General features: G+C 33.6%; 1 protein-coding gene across 1 annotated transcript in view; it reads left to right on the top strand.

Annotated features, from left to right (window-relative positions):
• Window positions 1–329: 329 nt before the first annotated feature.
• Window positions 330–23,190, top strand: part of LOC149481155 (uncharacterized) — a 31,287-nt gene continuing 8,426 nt past the window's right edge. Inside the window, exons 1-29 of the mRNA XM_089705683.1 lie at window positions 330–439; window positions 1,460–1,590; window positions 3,507–3,596; window positions 4,002–4,166; window positions 5,715–5,819; window positions 8,512–8,577; window positions 8,949–9,069; window positions 10,298–10,475; window positions 10,831–10,937; window positions 11,012–11,151; window positions 11,234–11,854; window positions 11,929–12,123; window positions 12,507–12,644; window positions 12,843–13,010; window positions 13,090–13,173; window positions 13,336–13,486; window positions 13,561–14,095; window positions 14,176–14,483; window positions 14,708–14,926; window positions 15,007–15,097; window positions 15,179–15,739; window positions 15,886–16,012; window positions 16,105–16,325; window positions 16,843–17,051; window positions 17,420–17,602; window positions 18,074–18,197; window positions 19,576–19,707; window positions 20,116–20,262; window positions 22,948–23,100. Coding sequence (XP_089561809.1) covers window positions 425–439; window positions 1,460–1,590; window positions 3,507–3,596; window positions 4,002–4,166; window positions 5,715–5,819; window positions 8,512–8,577; window positions 8,949–9,069; window positions 10,298–10,475; window positions 10,831–10,937; window positions 11,012–11,151; window positions 11,234–11,854; window positions 11,929–12,123; window positions 12,507–12,644; window positions 12,843–13,010; window positions 13,090–13,173; window positions 13,336–13,486; window positions 13,561–14,095; window positions 14,176–14,483; window positions 14,708–14,926; window positions 15,007–15,097; window positions 15,179–15,739; window positions 15,886–16,012; window positions 16,105–16,325; window positions 16,843–17,051; window positions 17,420–17,602; window positions 18,074–18,197; window positions 19,576–19,707; window positions 20,116–20,262; window positions 22,948–23,100 — 5,485 coding nt within the window. The 5' untranslated portion in view covers window positions 330–424. The remainder of the gene's footprint in view (window positions 440–1,459; window positions 1,591–3,506; window positions 3,597–4,001; window positions 4,167–5,714; window positions 5,820–8,511; window positions 8,578–8,948; window positions 9,070–10,297; window positions 10,476–10,830; window positions 10,938–11,011; window positions 11,152–11,233; window positions 11,855–11,928; window positions 12,124–12,506; window positions 12,645–12,842; window positions 13,011–13,089; window positions 13,174–13,335; window positions 13,487–13,560; window positions 14,096–14,175; window positions 14,484–14,707; window positions 14,927–15,006; window positions 15,098–15,178; window positions 15,740–15,885; window positions 16,013–16,104; window positions 16,326–16,842; window positions 17,052–17,419; window positions 17,603–18,073; window positions 18,198–19,575; window positions 19,708–20,115; window positions 20,263–22,947; window positions 23,101–23,190) is intronic.

Below are 23,190 nucleotides of genomic sequence, written 5' to 3'. Positions count from 1 at the left end.
TTTTGAACGTTTGAGTTCTGGTTATTTTAAGTTTGTTTTTCTTTTCTTTGTTATACCATGTTTGTTCAGATTATATAAGAGAAAGCAACATTCAGTAGTGTGGAATTTATTCTAGTGCTATTTTTATTGTATTGAATAAAGTAGAAGAAAGAAAGTGATAAATTTTTATACAACCTACGTAGGTTTAGGTAAAATACGTATTTTACTTAGGATATTCGTAGATCCTCGTCAAAGGATAATAGCGTTATCTGTTTTCTAAGAATAATTCCTATTGGTTCAAGAAATGAAAATCGAATATTTACATAGGAATATGTTTCTATAGGCAGACATAGCACACTCGGCGAAAGGCTACGAATCGGAGGATGAAAACTCGGGCAGAAAGCGGCAGAGGGTCAGCGACGACCGGCCAGCCAGTCGGACGACCATGTACTCTAAACAGGTACGTATATAGCATAGATAATATTACAATACTGGTATATAGTTAGGTTTTACGACTGTTAAACATTTGAAGTTATACAATTATTAATGCCTTTAAAATGAAATCTTTTTGTCTAATTATTATTTGTCCCAATTTAAATAATAGGCTGAGTAAATATGATTAAAAGCTATTTCATCTGTAAATATTTAAACAATGCGGTACAGTCTACAGACATCCATAACTTCCGTTTCATAAAGTTTAACGTTTTGGTTTTTAAAAGCTCTACATCGAACAAACCGATGTAGAATTTTTTTTGTGTTTAAAGTTAAAATCAATATAGATTTATATATTAGAGGTGTCTAAAAACATTGCGCACATGATATTATTACAATACATTTTTTTAATAATAGGTATATACATCATAATTCAGGGCAGGTTATTAAAATGATTTTCGTTAATAAATCATTTTAATAACCTGTCAAATAACTTTAAAATAGATGAAAATTTCACACAGAATAAGGAAATTTGAAGAAAATAAATTTTATTCCGTAGCCTGAAAAGAATACTATCTCGGCTGTCCAACACATCGTAAAAGTAGAAATAAATAGCGCTAAGATCCTCGCTGTCTTCAATCACTATTGTAGGAAAGCAATTTCTTGTGTGCGATATTATCTGACTTGATCGATGTTACGATGTTTGATAAGGTTTAAGGTTAATTCTTTCAGCGCATCATTAACCTTGATTTATTTGTGTGAACTTTTCATAAAAGTTGAACTAAACCTTGTCCTTATTTATCTATCAATTAACGTAAATTTAACGTAGGTAGAATCATCATATGTATGTATTTTAATTGGACCAATTTAGAAATACTGTAGTTAGTATACAATGTTGGAAGTATAAGCTATTAGTTTGGTAGCTCGTGCAAGACTATAAAAATAGTATATAAGCTCATTTCAGCATAATATAATGCGTTTTAGTTATAATAATGCCATCTTATAATTCAAGTTTATCGCTTACGGGTAAATTTTCTTCGTATTCAAGGAGTTCCGGGAACAATACTGTATCAACAACAAACAACTGGATTTGTTGGAACTGGAGAAGTCCAAGAAGGATCGATTCCTCGGATGCCTGTCACAATACCACATCGAGAGCCCATGTTCCAGAACCAACAGGTAATCTTTATTTATAATTTCATTTTTACTTTGTATTTAGTATGATTGTGGTGTGTGTGTGTGATTGTGATGATATTTGCAATTTCCTTTATGTTTATTCGACTCGTAAAACTTATGATTGTGAATATTTTGGTGTCGATGATAAATGAAATAAGGTCGAACTTATTCAGCTTAAAAAATAGGACAAAGACAGGATAAGGGAAATAGGTTAATAACATTGACCACTATCAAACTATACATCCTGATTAAGTTAATCTTCAAGTTGTAATTTGCGCTAACAACACGAACAACAGTATTAGTATATTTGGGATACAGAGATTAAGCCTACAAGCGAGACAGTTGTACTAAATTGAGCACATTAATTTGTGTTCCAAAACTGCGTAGAATTATGTACGTCGTAAATTGTTTAATCTGGGAGATCAAGATTAATTTGTTAAACAAATAATAAATGTTTCACCATTAGCTACACTGTCTAAAATGTTTGCCCCATTAAACGTTTTACAGCCTAGAAATTGAGCAAGGGTAACAATTATTGCAACTCTTGTAAAGTTTAGGGTTAATTTTTTCAATGTCTTGGATACTAAAAGCATCATCTAATTTTTATGGGACCTTTTAAAAAAGTTCCTTTTTCTAAAACATAGTGTTATCATAAGCTGCTTTTAAAGATGATGCTTTAAGTATCCACGACATTGAAAAATTAACCCTAAACATGCCCTAAACTTTACAACGTACGATACATTATGAAGAGGCATTTTATTATTAAAATTGGTGTAGATAATTTAATATTATTTTCCTTTACTTCAAGTAATCACACGAATTTATTGTCACTCTATCTATACGTATGTCATCAAATAAATAATAAAAACCGTCGTAAATCTTGATTGTGATAAACCCTATGCAGAAGAACGTGCCTGGACCTCTAATTCACTCGAGTACCCTCGGTCACTCCCTAGTGCCATATCAAAGCTCCATCCATGCATAACATATGAGCTTACTTATTCAAGCCTTGGTTTTCGGGAAGTTAAAAGTTATTACTCTCGAGTCAACAACAAATCTCGGGCACGCAAACAGTATTTCACCTGTCAGCGTGGATAAATATTCCTATTGGGTCCTTCAGGAACATACGGTGTGAGTGAAAAATTGTTGTATGGTATGGTATCACATAATGATTAGTTGTGGTTTGTGTGAAACAAATTGTTCTATATTATGGTGATGGTATGGTGGCTAATTAAAGGAAATGTCACCTTGATCTGCACGATGACAACATATTAATATTATGCACTTGTGTTCTTCAAATAGTAAATTTTGAATCTTATGCCGTGATGTTTTGGCGGATGTAATAATGTTGGAGTTTATAAATAATATTATATTTTAGGTACTATATATATCTCGATCACGAAAGATATAGTAATAATCCTTAGCGTATTAAGGAACCAATAATTTAATACCAGATAGCTTCCATATTGTGAAAGTGATGTTTAATCTATAAATACTTGGATTATAAAATGTTTTTCCTCGTAGCCGGTCTCTAAACAGATTAGCTAAATAAATGATCCTCTCACGGGAAGCGTTAAGGTAACGAATCGAGCGTTTTATTATGGTTGCACCCTCCTAATAGTATTAGTAATACCGGACAAAAGGTTAGTCCATTTATCCCGTGTTTTTATTGCTGAAACAAGTTTCGATATATTTCATGGATCCGGGACTATGTTAGTTTAACGGTTAAAGTAATGGGAGTAGTAAATACTGTTTCGTATTTTTATTTAATAGTTAAGCGAACAGTATTTTTAATCGCCAAACAGTTGTAGAAATATGTTGCCTACAAAATCTAATAAAACATTAAAATATTAAGTTTTATACTATATTGTACGTATTTATATAATGCAGAGAAACATAAAAGCCTTATTATATTCCAGAGCGTCATTTCTATCCGTTTGTGTCCGTCGTCGAGTGCCCTCAGATGAGAATCTCAACACCGATTATGCACCCATACAACGCTATCCCAGGTATTACAATTTCCCTATATAGAAATAGAATAAAATGTTCTAAATAGAATACATGAAATAGTAAATTTTTGTGTAGCAGAATGATATAATTGTTATGTTGTATGTATTTGTCGTAGCGCCGTAGCAATGCCTACGGAAATTAACGTTTGCAAGATTGTTTGCAAGTTTTGTTAAAACTGTATTTGTTTTATAATAATATATTTTGCCTAAACTATTAATAAGACGATAAAATATTCAATCTAATTTCAAATAAAACACTAAAAATCATAATTATTTTGGTATACATATGATCAATGATCATACAACAAATAAATGTAAATAATAATATTTTATACACAATTTGGATGTCCAATACCTGGATATCCAAAAGCACATAATATCGGGCATCCGACCCGCTGACCGCAGGTTCGGGCAGCCATCGCCCGCGCCGGCCGAGCTGCGCGCACACGACGCAGAGCTCGAGTGCTCGTACTTCAGGCGTCGGCCGCGCTCCGTGTGCAGCCAGCCTGACCCCAAGCGGTACACGTGGATGCCAGAGGATGAGGACTTCACCCGCATGGAGTGGCCACAGTTAGTTATTATACTATTTACTTTTTACAGTTTTTTATTCGACTGCTTCCTTACTACTTCATTAGCTCTGCGACCCAAACAGTGTTTTGACTTACTAATAGTACCTAATTTCCCTCGTTTGCACGCAACTTCTTGCTAATTGACCTACCTGGAAAGGCTGAGAAACGGCCGATAAACGTCGACCAGTTGGAATACGCAGATAAACATTTTCCACATTCTGATCATCAATTTTTTGAAACGCTTAAAATAAGTTATTCTATCAAGTATAAACTATACTTAACGAATTTTTAACTTGAAATTATCCGCCAAAAATTTGTAACTGGGGTTGGAAGTTTCTTAAACTTTTCGCAGCATAATAGACACAGTTGGTCTAGAATTTTATCTCAACATACTATATATTAGACAAAGCCAGCAAATTGATAAACACAAACCTAACTTTATCCCAAGAATTAAGTATAGCTCAGTAAATTCGAAGCGGATCTTCCGCATGGGTCTCCATCCCAGATTACGTTGCTAGAGTTAGGCTTAGAGTTGCTTGGCCTAAACAATTGTGCGTTCATTGTTGTTAATTTACCTCTTTGGACTACTTCAGATTATGAAGGATGTCTACTTAAATTAAGTTGATTAACAGTTGAAGAAACATTACAGACTTAATTGTGAAAGTAATATGAATAGCAAGCATATTATAATAATGTAATATTACTGTCTTAATATTTATATGAAAAGTAGGGCGAAATCTTCAAAGGCATATAATATAATTAAGTGGCTTCAAAATTTTCAAATATAACACTTCTCTTTTATTTTAATTAAGAGCGACGCAAATTGCGCGATAAATGAATTGATCTAAATGTAATTCTATTAACGAAAGTGGCAATTACCGGAGGCCAATATCGAAAAGATCTTCGTTAAATCCCTTATAAAATGTAGACCGCCACAAATTATTCGAAATGCCAAAATTTACATTAGCCCCGGATGTTTGAAATCGATAATTGATTCAGCCAAGGATCGAGCTCAAAGTTTTCTTGTTTGAGAACCATCTTGTTTACTGAAACTTTATGATACTTGTATTGATACTAGAAATAATAAGTTGGTGAATCAATAAAGCTTGTTATTAATTTATATATGGAAGATCAAGTACCTATAGGGAAAAAATACTAATTTGCTTATAATGGTAATATTTCGTATAAAAGATTTGTATAGCAATATGTAGTACTTTATTAAAGTCATTGCTTATAAACTGTTGCAGCAGAAACAAAATACATTTGTTGCCCATGTATTTTTTCGAAGTACTAAAACTTAAAATTAACTGAAAATTTTGAGAAATCGTCGCCAGGTAAAATTTTAAATATTGTGACTCCGTAGTCCGTACTACGATTTATAAAACACAAAACTTATTATAATAGATAATTGATTCGCATTTGCCACAAACAGCAAGAGAATCTGACACAAAACTTATATAAACTTATATGAAAACAATATTATTGAACGTAGCATTTCGAGGATAGTTGGAATCGAGCAAACTGAAGTATAAATTGGATTGGCTTTCAGATCGGTAATAGAAGATAACGCGGGGTGGCCGCAAAATTACAGTGTCGACCAAATCGCGTCTGTCAGCCGCGGCGGCTCGCTTCCGAGACCGCCTTCAATAATACCGTAAGTATTTTTTACTGTTGTAATATTTGTGATGATTGTGTTTTTTTCGAAGTGTAGTTTTTTACTGCGTAAATATGCCATATCTTGAACTAGTAATAACTTGGAGTCCCAAATGATCCCTATAATTTCTGACTTTTTGCATTCAATGTACTTAATTTAAAGTAAAGACAAAAATGTTACTAATTTTAAGACAGACAAAAGTAAAATCGATCAATTACGTAGCAAATGGTGTACTTTTAAAATATATAAATAGAGCGGTTATTTACACTGCTCTATTTATAAAGCATAACTTATATTTCTAATGGTAATTTGTAAATATAAATTCAGACAAGAGCAAATATTATTAAAATATTCATAGCTTTGAACCCACTTGTAATTTATACCATAACGAAAGCTAGCTAATAAGCGATATTTATCTTAATTTGAATACAAATTTGTTTTCTCATAAAATATATAAACATCGAAGAATATACATAGAATCCTATATAGTGAATACAATTTCAAAAAATAATTTATTTTTATTTGCGAAATTCACGTTCATATTTGTATACGTACAATCGAATAGATCGCGAGTTTTTATGAATCCCGTACAAAATCTTATTAGCCACGTCTGGTGGATCAAGAAGGTTTTTTCCTATTTATTTTTATTCTCAGCTCCAAAACAAGCTTACGTTGAGATAAAAATAAATTGTTTTATTCATCTATTCAAACATTTTGCGTAATATCCAGTCTCCCGCAAGCCCTACTGTATTAGAGATACTCATCACGCTCTGAGGCCTAAAGCACTTCATTTATCCATTTCATCCTCTTTTATTCCAACGATAGAACAAAGGCCAAAGAAAGGTCGAATGGGAACGCTTTAACAATTAGCGGTTAGATGATTGCTTACGTGCGTTCACGACATATTTTTCTGCATGTTAGATTTTGCAATTATCATAGTACGCTCGTTTACTGCTACACAATATTGTTAAGCTTAACAAATAGAATACAAAAAAAAACGTTTTTATTAGTTTTTTGCTTTGCATCATATTTTCATAATTATGACCGCAATGTCAATATGACAAGCAAACAACACAATTGAAACTGGGCAGGGGTTTCCTTCTAGCAGTATTATTTCCAGTGTGAGAAAGTGTATGTGGGCTGATCCTTTAAAATTAAATTTAAAAAAATCATTCATTTAGTTGTCAATAAATAATGCTGTATATTAGTTTTGTTTCCTTATACAAGGCTTCTGGTAAACCACGTTGAAACATAACACAACAATAGACTACGTAGTTAGTACCTGCTTACTTCAGTCCTCAGTATTATATGTGGTGTGATAATCTCTTATTGAGTTAACGAACCGACCGCAGTCAATTATGTGGCACCACAGGTATTGTATTGTAATTACGGGGTACATACAATGGCAATATTATCGTCCTAGCCTGGTAGAAATAGCATAGTTGCACTGTTCATACATTGACTTTAAGAGCGCATATTCTATTTAACGCAAGTCAAAAACTCCGCGATCTATTACGATAGATCGCGGCTTGCGCTATCCTTTTACTATGAACAGCATAGGTCCGCAGGAGAGCGCCGAGCAACATGTCCTCTCTCTGGAAAGGCTCGCTGCCGACTGATTTTAATCGGGTCGCGCGCAGTGTTTTATAGTACTTTAAAAAAATTTGTAGAAAAATAATAGAGGTACCTTAGTTGATTTTTTAAATTTTATCTTATAAGTAAGACATTCTTTTATTGCAATATGTATAAATTATATTCAATAAAGTCAAATATCTTGGTGAAAATAATCATTTTGTCGACTATAATTTCTAAAAAAATTCACATTGTTCGGATTTTAATTTCGTAAGTTAGGAGTCCAAAATAAAAAAATCTTTTAACTAACTATTTTAATAAGGATTTTTGCAGTTAGTTAAAAATAATTGTGTGTTAGATCTGTCAGCAATTTCAGATATTTTTAGCTTCGAAATTGACACTAAAAGTGAAATCAAGTAATCATCGGCTCAGTTATCTTGATGGTATTCAGAAATACTGTATTAATTGAAAAAAACTCTTAACTAACTACATAGACAATAAAATTTCCTAAAATTATTAGTAATTCATATGTTTGTAAGATAAGTGGTTGATGGACAATCTGGTTTGAAAAATCACATATTTGAGCCAAACAGCGCACGGACCGCGTAAACCCTCTTAATAACTCAGGCCCCGGAATCACAGACACAATAGAAAATCCATTGTGTCGTGGGCCGATCGGGCCGTTCGGGGTCAATGGGTTAAACCAATTTAGACTTTATATTATTAAGTTTTGAAATCTATTAATACCTAATTAAATTACATAAATAGATTTTTATTAATTTTACTTCAGCTCATTTTTTATTAGATAGTACCTAATGTAGCGTAGGTAGGTTCGATTTTGTTTCTACAAATAATGTATTGCAAACAAAAATTTAATAAACTTCTTTATAAGGTTTGTACAAAACTTTACAACAAACAAATTTTTATGATATGAATGACTGCTATGTTTTTTTGTTGTTTAAAATTATACCTCAATTCGCTGTTTGTACAATATCTTCATAATTAGGTAAAAAAGGCAAAATATAAATAGAAAGAGAGCATTATATTATATAAATGTACGTGTTATACTAAAATGAACACTCTGTACGTGAAATAAGTACGTATATCTGCAATGTTACAGTTGCCCCGCCCACACTCCAATACCACCGCCACCTCCGCCACCACCACTCACCATACCACCTCACAGGTAACGTATGCCCAGCACTGTCATAGTAATCATACAATAAGGTTGCAAAAAATAATAAGGCTGCTTTAAACTATTCCTTACTAATTACATTCCTTAAACTATCGAAAATTGTACAAACCAGGTAAAATGGCAGACATTGATGAAAAATGATTTAATTGGGTTCCAAAAAATTGCATTAATCTTTTTCAATAGATAAACAAAAACGTGTTTGTAGTATATTAACTCCAAACGCAAATTTCGTAATTGTCTCTCTTCACCAAACGTCAGGAATAAAATTATAGTATACGTAAAATGTACATACTTACAAATTTTTTATAGGTCCGTTAATATTTACACAATTGGTTTAATATTAATATTTATCAATATTTCAGAACAAAACACGTATCATTCGCTCGTTCGCACACCCTTACAACGTTCGACGACTCCGTGATGCCCGCAGCAGTTGGCGGCACTCGATTCAGGCGGGACTGCGAACGACTGATTGACGGACGGGTGGGTTTTTGCTTTCAAGTTCATTTCAGCTTCTAATTGGATAACGTTTGAAGTTTTAGTCAAGATGGCTGCTTTATATAATTTTTGCTCTATTTAGGTACATTAACATAACAATTAATTAACATTTATTATACTCACATTGTTAATGTCATCAACTTGATGCTCTCGAGAGGCTGCAAAACTTTTGCATCAGATTCATTTTCGGCTTGCGCAAGTTCGATCATGTTTCTGATTTTCGCAAAAGATTACACTGGCTACCTATTCGCCTTCGCCGGAATACTCACATCCTTCAACTCCTGTACTCTGTCCTGTTTAACCCCAAAACTCCTGTCTATCTCAAAAATCAGTTTCATTATTTAAACTCCAATAGTTCCCTTTCCCTTCGTTCCTCTGATCTCCTTCTCCTATCCACCCCTATTCACCATACCAATTTTTTTAACTCCTCCTTTACCGTCCTAGCGATTCGGCTGTGGAATGCTCTTCCTGAGACTATCAGACGCGCCAAAACACCACATCATTTCAAGTCACTTGTAAAAGAGCACTTTTTCTCCAGTAGTTTCCTTTTTTATCTTATAAATATGTATTTATATTTTATATATACTATGTATAATATGTATTTATATACATGTATAATATGTATTTATATGCATATATATATATATATATATATATATATATATATATAAATATATTTATTAATTTGTATAAATTAACTTATTATTTTTATTTAATTTGTATGTATAATATAATTAATATAACTTGATTAATACATATATACTGAATTATCTATGTCTATTCTTTAATTAGTAATGAATTATTTGTATTATCTATTCTTTTTTTTTTAATCTTTTTGATGCGCCCTCGCTTTTTACCAATGTCTTACATGTCCTTTATTTTTATGGTTGCCTGGAAGAGATTGCTTTTAAGCAATAAGGCCGCCTATTGTACACTTTCCAATTTTGTGTATTCACTTATTTTAAATTTCTGTTATATGTACAATAAAGTGTCATAAATAAATAAATAAATAAATAAATAAATAATGTGTACTTATGTAAGTACATTATTTCGTCAGGATGAGTTTTATATATTTTTTTTGCTCATCAGTCGCTTACAAACACTGTATTAATTAGTTTCATAGTTCTCCATCAAAGAATATTATTTTTATTTACTTAAAATATTTCTTAATATCCTTCCTGAATTTCACCTCAATAATGAAATTGTATTACAGCCAGAAAACAAACCATACGCGACACTGCCAGTAATGTTCCAGCCGTTCGCGCCATACCCGCCCTACGTGGCGCCCGCTCCAGTGCACTACCCGCCAGCCCCGCTCGCCCCACACGCGCCACACGCCATGCAGCACGCACCCGTACGACCGCATGAACCGGCGAAGGTCGTCGTACTGGGTGAGACGTTCTAGAACATTTTATAGTTTTAACGCAGAAAAAGTCGTTGGGATTGGTGAGATATTAGAGAACGTTCGCACGCACCACCCGTGGCAATGCAACACGAGCCGGCTAACTGGGTGAGATGTAACATTAGGTACCTAAATAAAACTGTAAGGTTATAAAAAATATACGAATATACATACAATAAAATGTTTTAGAAAATTTGATAGTATTAACGGAGTCATTGCGCTCGGTGAGATGTTAAAGCTCGGCGGTTAGCTAATCTAAATTATAAGTAAAAGGTTTATTACTTATAATCATGAAAATATTCTTATTGGCATTTTGTTAACATACGTTTCCTGTTTTCTTTCAGACACTCTTAAGAAAGGGGTTATGAGGACACAAGCTACACAGACAGAAGCAAGTTTAGGAAAGAAAGCTACAAATTACTTATCGCTTAGCCCAAGAACAATCAAAAGGGTATGAATCTAACCAACAATACTTTACATTTGTAATTCTCCCGTGAAATAAAATATATCTTCTGTCAAAATTAGGTAAAAATGGTAGCAGCTGGTGTACAAACAAATGGCATTACTGTTGGTGTCAGAAGGTTAACAAAGTCATTCTCAGAGGTAGGCGGTGATCGTTTAGCAGGAATAGATTCTAATGGAGATGTTACTGCAGCTATTGAAAGGTTCGTATACGAAACAAAATCACTATAACACTTACCTTATGCACATAAACGATTATTTGATACTCATTATTGATTATTTCAGTATAATTGCGGGTGAACATGAAAAATTGCATAGAACACAATCAGAAGAACCTCCTCGGTCTCCCCGTTCGCCAATCAAACCACCATTGTCACCCTTGCAAAGAGGAGATTCTGATGACGTCACATCTTGCTCCATAAAATCAATAGCTTCATCCCAAGTTGACAAATCATCTGAACTTAGTGCTCTGCAAAAACAAACTCAAGAATACTTCCAACAAAACTTCCAATTTATTCACGAAAGCGATAGAGACGACACTATTGACGACGACATTGAAAATATAGAAAAAAGTATGGCATTAAACAGAAGAAATTTAGAATACTTACAACAAGAAATCGCTAAGCAAGCACAAATTGATAGATCGTTGAGATCGATTCTTTCTAAAAGCACGAGCGATGCATCGCAAAAGACAGTGAATTTATCAAAGACATCTACATTTCAATCTGAACCATCTACTGAAACATCAGCGACAACAACGGATGATAGTGAAAAAAATGAAAAAGAAATTATTATCGATTTTGAACCTAGACCAGATGATGAAGCTATACCATTTACAACGTTAAGGAGAAAAAATAAAAGAGTACTCCAAAAAACGTTATCTGAAGGCGAAATATTGCTCGATGCGTAAGTTTCTAAGTTAGAAATTCTATTAATAACTAATTTGATCATAATATTCTGATGTTAATGTTATTTTTTAGTCGAAAAACAGAAATATGCACAGGAAGTGAAGGAGTTAAAGATGCACCAATTATAATGTCAACTAGTCAAGAAAATATGACCAGAGAAGACAGAGAACGCGAAGCAATGTTTAAACAGTATATCGCTCAGAATTACAGTGAAACACCTATTAAGGATGAAGGCATTTTCCCATTTGAACCAGATGGATCGTTTAGGTAATAATTTAGTAATTATATGACAATGCTTTTAAACACTTATCAAATGCATTTTGCACGTACACTTTGTTTGGAACGGATTATTTATAAAGAAATCGGTACAACGCAATCAATACTATGTTATGTATGTTATGACTTATAACAATAGTGTAAAAAATAGCATGGAATAAATTACATTTAATGCAGTAAAATTGACCCTAATTTAAAAAAAAAAACAATGTAAAAATACCCATTAAAGTAAGCCATAACATTACATACATATCATAATAAAATAAGTTAGCTTACTTGACTAAGTAAAATAGAATCATCTTTTTCATGCTCTATAATGTACAATATCTTTATGCTTGCTTAATGCATTTTCGTTCATGTAATCCTCTTCTTAGTTCTTCAGAAAGCAATGCACCGTATGAAGACTTTCATGAAAAATATATTAGTTACAAGCATGAATCATTTAGAATTCGAAGCGTTAGCTTTGAAGATAAAACAGAAACTCATGATAAGGAAGAAATTCCAGTGGACAGGTTGGTATTGGTTGATAGCTACATATTATCATAATATTTTATAGGAAAATATCGAAAGCAACAGCTTGCTTTATGCTTTTTGAGCAACGAACAACAACATAAATAATAACTTCATTCAAAATGCTTAGTAATTTTAAACATTTTTTTTAAGTACGTAACTACGTGATAAGAAATTTTTATATAATTTAAAATTTTCAGTACTGCAAAATCAAGTCCAGCTTCACCAGAAATAACAAATCATGAGCTCGTAGAGGAACAAAAAGTGAAACGCACTGTTATTTCCAATAATGTTACAACTATACTTGCACCTTTAGAAAAAAATTCTCCATCTGCATCTAACGAATCACTTACTGTAGATCAAAGCAGGTAACAAACATAAGCCAACTTATCATACTATTATTTACCTTAATAAAAACGTCAGTAAATTAAATATGACTATTTTCAGAGATCACTCTGATGGAATGTGGAATGAATCGCAAGCGACTGTATTACAATTAGATTCTGGCACTGATAATGGCACAGTTGTAAGGTCTGTATATTAATATTTATGCTGAGTAGAGATATTATCATAAATGTTATAATTAATAGCTCCTATTACAATTTCACGTATGCATGTAAAATTAAAAAGTTTTAGTTTCAAATAAAAAAACTCAAGGCACTGTTAAGAAAATGAGTCCATTATTATTTTCAGCTCTTCGGACCTTAGTTCATTAGCAGCATCACCTGGAGCATTGGCTTTATTAACTCCAACATCACGAAGGAAACAACTGTTATTATTACAACATCAACAGAGATCCTCCTTAGATACAGATGCTTTAGATGAAGAATTTGATGCATCTCAAGTCTGTATACTATCACATATTATATTTATAAACTATTTTCTTTACTGTTAGTAATGTAAAATATTTTATTTCAGAGTCAATCACCAACATCGCCGCGTAATAAATTAGACACATCGAGTTCAAGTTCCATTCATCAAATGCGGCCATCACTTTCGCCTCCAGCTGTTGTACCAAATATTCCATTGCCTATGTTAGCAATAACAAAACAACCGACTATTTCCAAAACATCGCCTTCTCATCCGAAAATAAACCACACGCCACAAATTGCAATAACACATCCCAGCTTAGATTTGAGTGACGTTCCGTTTAAACGGACTCCCAGTTTCATAAATAAAAAGCGAGAAAGGGCACTAAGTCCATCGAGAAGACAAGAATTAACGCAGAAAAAAGTTCCACCAAAAGAACCAAATGGCACAATACCTAACCAGATGGTACAATCGCCGTCAGAACCAACATTGGCTAAAGCAGGAAGCAGTGAGACTAGCTTAGCAAGGACCGATTCAGGTAAATTAAATACAGATGTATCAGAGAGTACCACTACAACAGAAGATTATGTTACAGCTAATTCAGATAGTTCTAAGAAGAGTAATAGTAAAAACCAAAATCATAGTAAGTAATTAAAAATATTATTAACTATCTAAAAAATTGCCCTTTATTCAAATGTGATAATGTAATACGATTATTTTTAGGTTCAGAAAATAACAACAAAGCGCAAGATGGGTCGTCATTTGAAAGTGCATCAAGTTTGTATTCGTCAACTAAAACGGATAACATAGCGGAAGATTTAATCGTGCCAAGTTTTTCACCGCCTTTAGAAATTAATGATGATTTCATTGTACCTAATCTATCATCGCCACCATTACCAATACCTGATAGAAAAATAAAGCCTTCCGTAGAAAGATTTGAAGTTAAAGCGGAAATCAATCCATCGGTAGAATATATAAGAAAACATAAGACTGAAATTTGTAAATCCAAAGATGATGTTCCTCCTAGAACAGTAAGTACTTCCGTTGAAAAGCCTTTACTAAAAATTAATGTGTTACTTATTATACAAATCGATCAAAAAGTGAAGCTCCTAAAATATGCCTCATTTTTTAAATATTTTACTTGCATATTGAAACTATGATATAATTATAATATGATATATTTACAGAAATTCCAATGACACAATTTAAAGTTACCTTATCAATTCAATAATTCATATTATTATTTTTTTTTAAGATTATTCCAACACGAGAAACAACAAGCCTTAAAAGCAGTTCTAGCGGCAGTTATAGTATAGGTGGGTCCAACCCTAACATAATTGAAAGTGTTATTGATAAGACTCCAACAGAAAAAATGAAAGATTTGCCTGAAAAACCGGAACCGCAAGAAATCAAATCCAAACCAGAAAAACCTCCGAAGCAAGAACAAAAAGATCAATCTATACCGAAAAATATGGTAAATAAAGTAATTTTTATTAAAGAAATTTTAATAAATAATACACAAATACTAACAGTCGATTGGTGTGTTTCTTATAGGGTTCGCTGTCCGATGATGAAAGAAGTGTTCATTACTCGTCATCAGGCTATTATGAAAGTCCAATAGACGATGACGATGATGGAGGTTTGAGTAAGACATTAATTAGTAGTTATGTCAATATAAGTTATATTGATTGAATTTATCATTCATTAAAATTAGATTCAATTTCAGCCTACAAACATTCGCAAAAATATAGATCTACAAGTCGTCCTAAACTTTGGTTGTCAGAAGAGAAACGACGAAAAAAGAAAGCTTTTACATTGGAATTTTCAAAATCATATGATGACTCAATATCCACATCTCAAGATGATTGGGGTAAAAAAGACAAGGAATTAAACAATCAAAGCCATAGATTGGAAAGAAGTTCTTTAAAATCGACTCTATCAAAATCTCCATTAGACGAAAAAAATCCAGAAGCAAGAAAAAAGAAGACACATTTTATGGACAAGACCAAAAGTTTACAATCTTCACCCAGAGAATCGGTCGATATTGAAAAGTCATTACGGGATAAAATTATCAAAGAGAAAGAATCTGACAATAAACGGCCACTTGAAAGGGAAAGATACGTAAAAAGAACCAAACTAAAGGCAAAAAGTCCTACTCAAAGTAAAACGGTAGATATCAGCCACCGAGGATCGCATTATGAAAGAAGAGAAGCATTAGGTTCCAATATGAAATTACATCTTAATATACCTACCTCAGATGATTCAAGTGAACAATATAAGAAAAACGGTAATTTAAAAGATTTTTTCTAATATTTTTTTAATGGAACATTTCACATTTTTGATCTCCAGAATGTAATCGTGTCATTAAATCGCTACAAGAAGAAAAGAATACAAATAAAACTGTTTTATGACCTTATTATTATTTATTTTTAGGAACGAGTAATGGAAATGTATCTCCCAGAAAACATAGACGATTGCGCGACAGTCCAAGAAGGAAAGGAACTAATTCCTCAACAGCCAAGTCTCCAACATCCAATAATAATCACTCTGGTTCATACTCGTGAGTATCACATTTCTTATAAAATAATTGAATATGCCTGAATTATTATTATGTGCATTTTACTAAAATAACCAACCTTTATTTACTTTCAGCTCAAGACCAAGGAGAAAAAGCGGTTCGAATGAAAGCATATCATTACCAGGAAGTTTGCCTCGAAGAAAACAATCCATACCAACGTTGCCTTGTATGAGCTCGTTAGAAGCTGAAGACATTGAAACCGCTCGAACATTAACAAGCGCTGGTTCAAGATTAACTCCTTTACGCTATGTTAAAAGCCCTACATCGTCACCGAGGCACCGTAAACCAGATAAAGGTTGGACACACAACTTATGCATTTACAAAATTTATATTTTTTTAACATCGCTACCAATGGCAATTTCAATAAGCGTGAAATCACTCAAAATATTTCATAACAAAAACAATTTTCTTAAATTAAATAAGATAGTAACTTTACGATACCGACTTTCCCACGTTTTGTTAAATCGTTTGTTATTAAACTCTGGTCACAAAGCATATTCTATTTTTCAAGATATGTACAATTATTTTTTTGTTTTACTTAATTTTTTAGCCCCACTGCGAAGTCTTCAAATAACATTTAACATTTAGTTACTCAAATCTCTGAAGCATTCTGAACGATCACATCCATACTAATCATAATATTATTATAATGATAAATATAATTATTGAAATTTCCACTCGCCCACATCTTTTATTATTATTTTTTTTTGTAAATAACGTGCTAAATAACTACCCTCATTGTATGACTTTAGCTTAGCGAATTGTCAATTCTTCCAAAAACCAATAAACAGTAAAGGAAGTTTCGTTAACAGACGGAAAGTTTGCAAAGGCGGCCTCAGCCGAATCCCTCCGTTCCGTTTCACCAGGCTCGGACTCGGTGTTCTATTCGGAGCAAACCGAGCACAGCGCCGGCGCTGAGTGCGAGGCGCGTGCACACTGTCTGCACTGCGGCAAGGAGGTGCACATCGTCACCGCGCCGCATGAACATGACAGCCGCGCGTCTAAGACCTCGCACACTGATGTAAGTGCTTCTGTAGCTGTCTATAACTTATACCATTTGCCTTGGCATTCACTAGCGCACCACGAGTCGAGCCCTGAGCCGTATCAAGCTGTTCACAAATCCACCATCATCCAATTTCATTAAAAGCATAAAGCAGTAAACTTGAATTACTATTCTTTTACAAACAGTTTATAAGTCAAATTACAACATGTAGTTAAAATAAAATAATAAAAAAATAAAAATCATTTATTGAACATCAGTTGAATGATAACAAGTCCTATTACCATTTTTATCTTACGTGCGTTTCTGAAATACTGAGTTTCAAACCAAGGGATACAAAGACACATTTGTATCGAACCCATAATTCACACATAACAATAATTCTACAGGAATCCTATGCGGACGCAACACCAGATATAGTCCCAGCACCAGCCGGTTTCGCAGACTCGCCATCTTGTATGACAGCAAAGAAGCCCGCAACTGGAGCTCGTTTATACAAGAAGCTAGATAAACGATACCGTTCTGAAGATAAATCTAGACACTATCGACATAGACAAGATGTTCGTGCTAAGGTATGTGACAGCATCTACCGTAACTCTTCCCTTCTCTGACCGCATAATATAAGATAGAAAAATGTTACCTGAGTACCAGAAGAGTGGAATGTTCAAATTCAAATTCAAATAATGTTACAGAATAGATTTTTTGTTATATAGTAATTCAAATAATTCAAACCTGTCAGTTTTTAATTGCAAATAATGTAAAGCCTACAATAGTAGGCTAGCGTCGATCCTGATGGTAATTATAGATGCGAAAGTAACTCTGTTTGATGAAATTTGAAATAAAAATTGGTAACCTTGGAAAACTAAACATAAGGGTATTGAAAATTTACAGCTTTTACGGGATAAAGTTAAATGTACGCGAGGGAAATTTTTGCAAAGCTTCGATCGCGTACATTTTATTTCTACGCGTAAAAGCTGTAAAATGAAATTTTAATGTAATAACAATACCTTCATAATCAATTTATTTTGTGTTGTTTTGTATAGTCGGAAGAAAGGGGTAAAGAAGAATACGCATCAAGCGAGAAGCCCCAAGATGCCCGTATCGCTCGCTCCGCTGGGAACAGTCTCGACAAACTCGGCGGGTCCAATGCTAGCGTCGATCCTGATGGTAATTTATTATTCGAAAAATAATTTAATTAAAAAAAAGTTGATTAAAACTGAGCAAAAGCTCATAATATCCTACTTATAGAGCAAATGAAAATTTTGTGTGTAAATTTTTATGCATTATTTTTCATTTTATTTTTTTTCAAATCAAATCAAATAATTTATTGCATACTAATACATTTTACATATTAGAAACCTTATGCAGATCTTGCAATACAATATTATACTTAAATTACATTCATATTGTCACATACATTTCAATTTTCCAATACACAGATTACAAATTAAACATAATAATAATATACAATTTAGATACTATGTCCGGGATCACAGACTAATTAAATAGACCACATCTAGAAGTGGTGAGGCCGGTCATTACTATTTATGATAATAATTATATAGGATGTCGTTTAGAGCCTAAGTTTACGAAATAATATTATATAATTATATAAGAAATGAGCGGTTTACCAAACAAATTTTATTTTAATTGTAGCAGGAATGGACATAATACGATATTATACTTGTCAGCGATATAGCATTTTATCGATCAACAATACGCAAGGGAAATGACACACGAGCGGCCACCATAATTAATTTCATTCATTTTTTTGTTTTTTCAATTCGTATCAATAATAAATAATTTCTTCCTATATTTTTCTATAAATTGTTGCAAAGATTATTTCAATCAAACTTTATGGTTTATATGCATTTATAATATGAACAGAATCTACTATGGGGAGTGCTCTGAGGAATTGTTCCACCTACTACCAGCCGCACAGTTCCACCACCGGACCACACGCCGTAAAAACCAGTTCCATCCGCACCATCTGGATGGTTGGCGCTCCACCACTGTCCGCTTCACCCGCAACTTCCTTCCGCGTACGGTGAAACTGTGGAACGATTTGCCACCTGCGGTGTTCCCGAACAACTACGACATTGGGGCCTTCAAGAAAAGAGCTTATTTGTCCATAAAAGGCCGGCAAAGCACCTGTAACACTCCTAGTGTTACAAGTGTTTATGGGCGGTGGTGACCACTTAGCATCAGGTGGCCCATCTGCTCTTTTGCTTGCTCTGACATAAAAAAAAAATGTATTCTTCTTTGACTGACCGGTTGGCTTGGTTGGTAGTGGCCCTGCCTTCCAAGCCAGAGGTCGTGGGTTCGATTCCCACCCGGGGCAAATATTTGTGTGATGAACATAGATGTTTGCTCTGTGTCTGGGTGTTAATTATCTATATTAGTATTTATTTAAAAATTATATACTTTTGTATGTTTATCAGCCATCTGGTTTCCATAACACAAGCGAAAGCTTAGTATGGGATCAGATTGTGCCGTGTGTGAAAATTGTCCTAAAAATATTTATTTATTCTAACCCGTTGTCCAGAACACGAGGAATGTTCCGGAAGCTCGGAAGGCGCGGAGGGGCGCGAGCGCGGCGTGTACGCGACGCCGTGGTGGTGCGGGAACTGGATACTGCTGTCGGAGACTGATGACCATTGGACTAGGATTCCACCTGGTAAGTGTGATTTAATAATATAATAATTTTATTTAAAACGAAAATTTTGATTCCGGAAAATTTACCCAGCCTTCGTGCTGATGCTTGTCTTAATTTTAAAATTAAGTAATTAATTAATCACATTATTGATGAAATCTTTTGATCTGAATTTCGACGAATAAGTTTTATCCAAGCATTGAAAAATTGGCCCTAAATGTAACATATGTGTTTTTTGCTTAAATAAATAAAATTTTCATTTTCTTTTTCATTCATTTTCATTTTCAAATAAAATGTTTGTCCTTTGCAGTTTACTGCTAATAGTTCCCCCAATATCATTTTTAACTAAAACACCAAAACCACAATGATTTTCATATCAATCGTTAAATAACTTAAAAATACATTTGTTTTTTAAATGATTTTTTCTCTTAGATTCATTAGCATCACCAGATCCAAGTCAAGAAGATCCAACAGAATCTGAAACCGAGTTCAACAAGCGCTACGTGGCTCTCACGCACCGCCTCGTGCACCGACGCGCTTGTATAGAGCTCAACAAACGACAGACTAATAATACTTTTGGTAAGTAAATATGTATTATAAATATATTTAATTCCATCGGATACAGGTATGATTAGATTTAAGTCGAGAAGTATCGAAGGAATATGAATCAGAGTTCAACAAGCGCTACGTCGCGCTCACGCACCGCCTGGTGCATGGACCTCAACGACAAATCAATTTTGTTCATACCGAAAATTTACTCTCTCTTGAAGTATAATTCCACTGCAATTTTATAATATGTGGTCTTACTATTATAATCAGCAAAAAATGAGGCCCGGGGAAAAAATAAATAAAAACCACGAACAAAAGCCTCTGGTGGAAAGTTTAATTTCTGCATTTGTATCATTCATGGATTAGCTGATTTTTTTAAATCACTCATAACATGTTTGGAAATCAGTAGTATTAACTGTTTGAAATAATTAAAAAATGTACTTGGTTTTCCAAACTCTAATACAACAAAATATTTTAAATGAACTTCTCGATATTTTGCTATCCAGCCAAGATTTACGCAGCATTTTTTTCTCATGTAAAGATTGCACGCAAGTAAAATCACAAAACGCTCTATTTGCTGTTATTTGTTTATTTGTAAAAGGTACCTTACAGCTAAACATAAATTCAATAGAACATTATGCTTATGAATGTAAATAACCTCGTAATTTACAAACATTTTACGAAAGTACCTTACAAACAAACGTATATATAGAAAAAGAGCGTGTCCCGAGCACACGTGTCAGAAGTGGAACTTCTTTGATAGATACCAAAATTTTCGCCTTACTCAATGACGTGACGGTATTGCCATGACGCGACCTTGAAATTTTACTCTCAACGCGCCTAAAGAAGTTTCACTTCAATAAGAAAACTAAACAAGGAACTTATTAAAGCACGATGAAAACGAAGTAATTTATTCAGACCATACGCATGTAGAAAGGCACGAAATACGTCAGAACGAGCTACTATAATAACAATTAAACGCATTACGTCACGACTAATGTAAAATTAACGCGTCTCTCCTAACCCGTGACGCGAGGGCTATTTCCGTCACCTCTCTTTATTTCAATTCTTACACCTGATATTTTAAGAACGACCTCAAACATTTTTTAGCGACGCTCATTATCGGCGAATATGACATAATGGTCTATTGTTAAAGTCGGATAATACGTAACTTTTAACTTTTATTTTAGTTAAAACTATACAAAGCTTTCGTATTTTCTAAAAAATAATGTTAAAAAAAATTTTCATTTTATTTCATTATACTTAAAGCATCCGCCAGGTATTCCTTCATATAAAAATAATTCGATAGAGGTATAAGTTTGTGAATCATCGTGTGTTTAGTGGTTTAAATAGAAACGTAGAGTCGATAAAAAGTCGCTACTGTTACTGACCGAACGAATGCGCACTAAATTTAATTTCACATGGCCAGCATAACGTCAATTCTCAGTTGTTGAAGTCGCGCGACTGAAGCGAGACGATGTTGTCTCCCGTCGTCGTATGAAGTGCTTATTTTCTATCGATTTGACATTTGCGGGTTAATGACGTCATTTCGTTACAGCATACGTACCGATAACTTTGTAATATTTTGATTCGTTCAAGTGCGTTTACATTACAATGCACGATTTGTGTAGCAAAACAATGGGCCACGCTCGTAAGTCATATTTCAGTTACCTGTGATTGTGATTTACATACGTTTCACGATACTCATTGCGATCTTTGTCCCGTTTTAGTTAGAGGAGTTTTATCTAAGCCACATGGCAGCTTAAGACAAAAATTGGAGGAGATTTTCAAATTGATGCTGGTCTTGTGGTGCCGACAAAGTGAAATAAACAGGCTTGTTGCTTCAGAACCGAGTGGTAACATATTTATTATCAAATAAAAAAGATAATAATTTTCAACAATCATTTCACAATTAACTTTTGATCATCATAATATTTACATATTTCTTCATCGATCTGCAGCTATTTTAATAACCGGTTTTATCATTCTAGTATAAAAAAACGTGGTTAAATCTCGATCCTTGTTCTCACGCGTGTTATCACAAATTACGCGAATATGAATTAAAATTTACAGCTCGTTTTTGAACAATTAACGCGAATGTTATAAGCCTGGCGCTAGTATGAATGGAGCTATGCGGTCATTGGCTCCACGCCAAGTATCTAATCATATAGTTTGCATTTTTTCCGATATTAGGTCGAGATTTAAAACTATGTATGTCATGGCCATGCTCTCTATTGACGTGGGCTGTACCATGAGTGTTTTACAGATAACCTACATACCTATTTTGTTTACGACTTTCAGCTTTTATGCATTGAATATTTTTGCGGTTGAATTATGTTTGACCTAATCAATGACCTAATACGATATAGTTTCAAGAGCATTATCAATGAATTATTGTATTACATATGTTCCGTAGTGAAGGGTTAATCTCTGCTTACATGTTCGTTTCAACTAGGTATTATACCAAAATGCAAAAAAAAATAACATTATGGAGACTAAGTTACTCTACCAAAATTGATTGTTTGCGTGCTTAACTCATATTATAATTGTTTATGGGTTCACTTCAATTTTATCAAAATGTAATACGACGATATCTTTATCGATGGGATATACATTTATGATTATTATTCCATAATTTAATACCAAAATGCACCAATTCTGTGAAATATTTTTGTTCTACAAGTTTATAATAATATTTGAATCCAACAATTGCAGAAAGCGACAAAACGGTGGTAGTACGTCGTGGTAACGAAGAGTTTGGGTTCCGAATCCACGGCAGCAAGCCGGTGGTCGTGTCCGCGATAGAACCGGACACGCCGGCGGAGACCTCTGGATTGGAAGTTGGCGATATTATTATATCGGTTAATGGTAAGGGTTTTGTGTTTTTTTGACGTGACAACGTCTTATAATTCGATAGAGCCGGCTGCACGCACGAAAAAACATGACTCATGCGGCGTT

This window comes from Colias philodice, chromosome 17 (genome assembly GCF_061535455.1).
Source record: "Colias philodice isolate Cphi_HAF_F1 chromosome 17, ilColPhil1 Martin Lab GWU primary, whole genome shotgun sequence".
Lineage (NCBI taxonomy): Eukaryota > Metazoa > Arthropoda > Insecta > Lepidoptera > Pieridae > Colias > Colias philodice.
The sequence above is the reverse complement of the archived record's forward strand: the minus strand, read 5'-3'. Positions and strand labels throughout refer to the sequence as shown.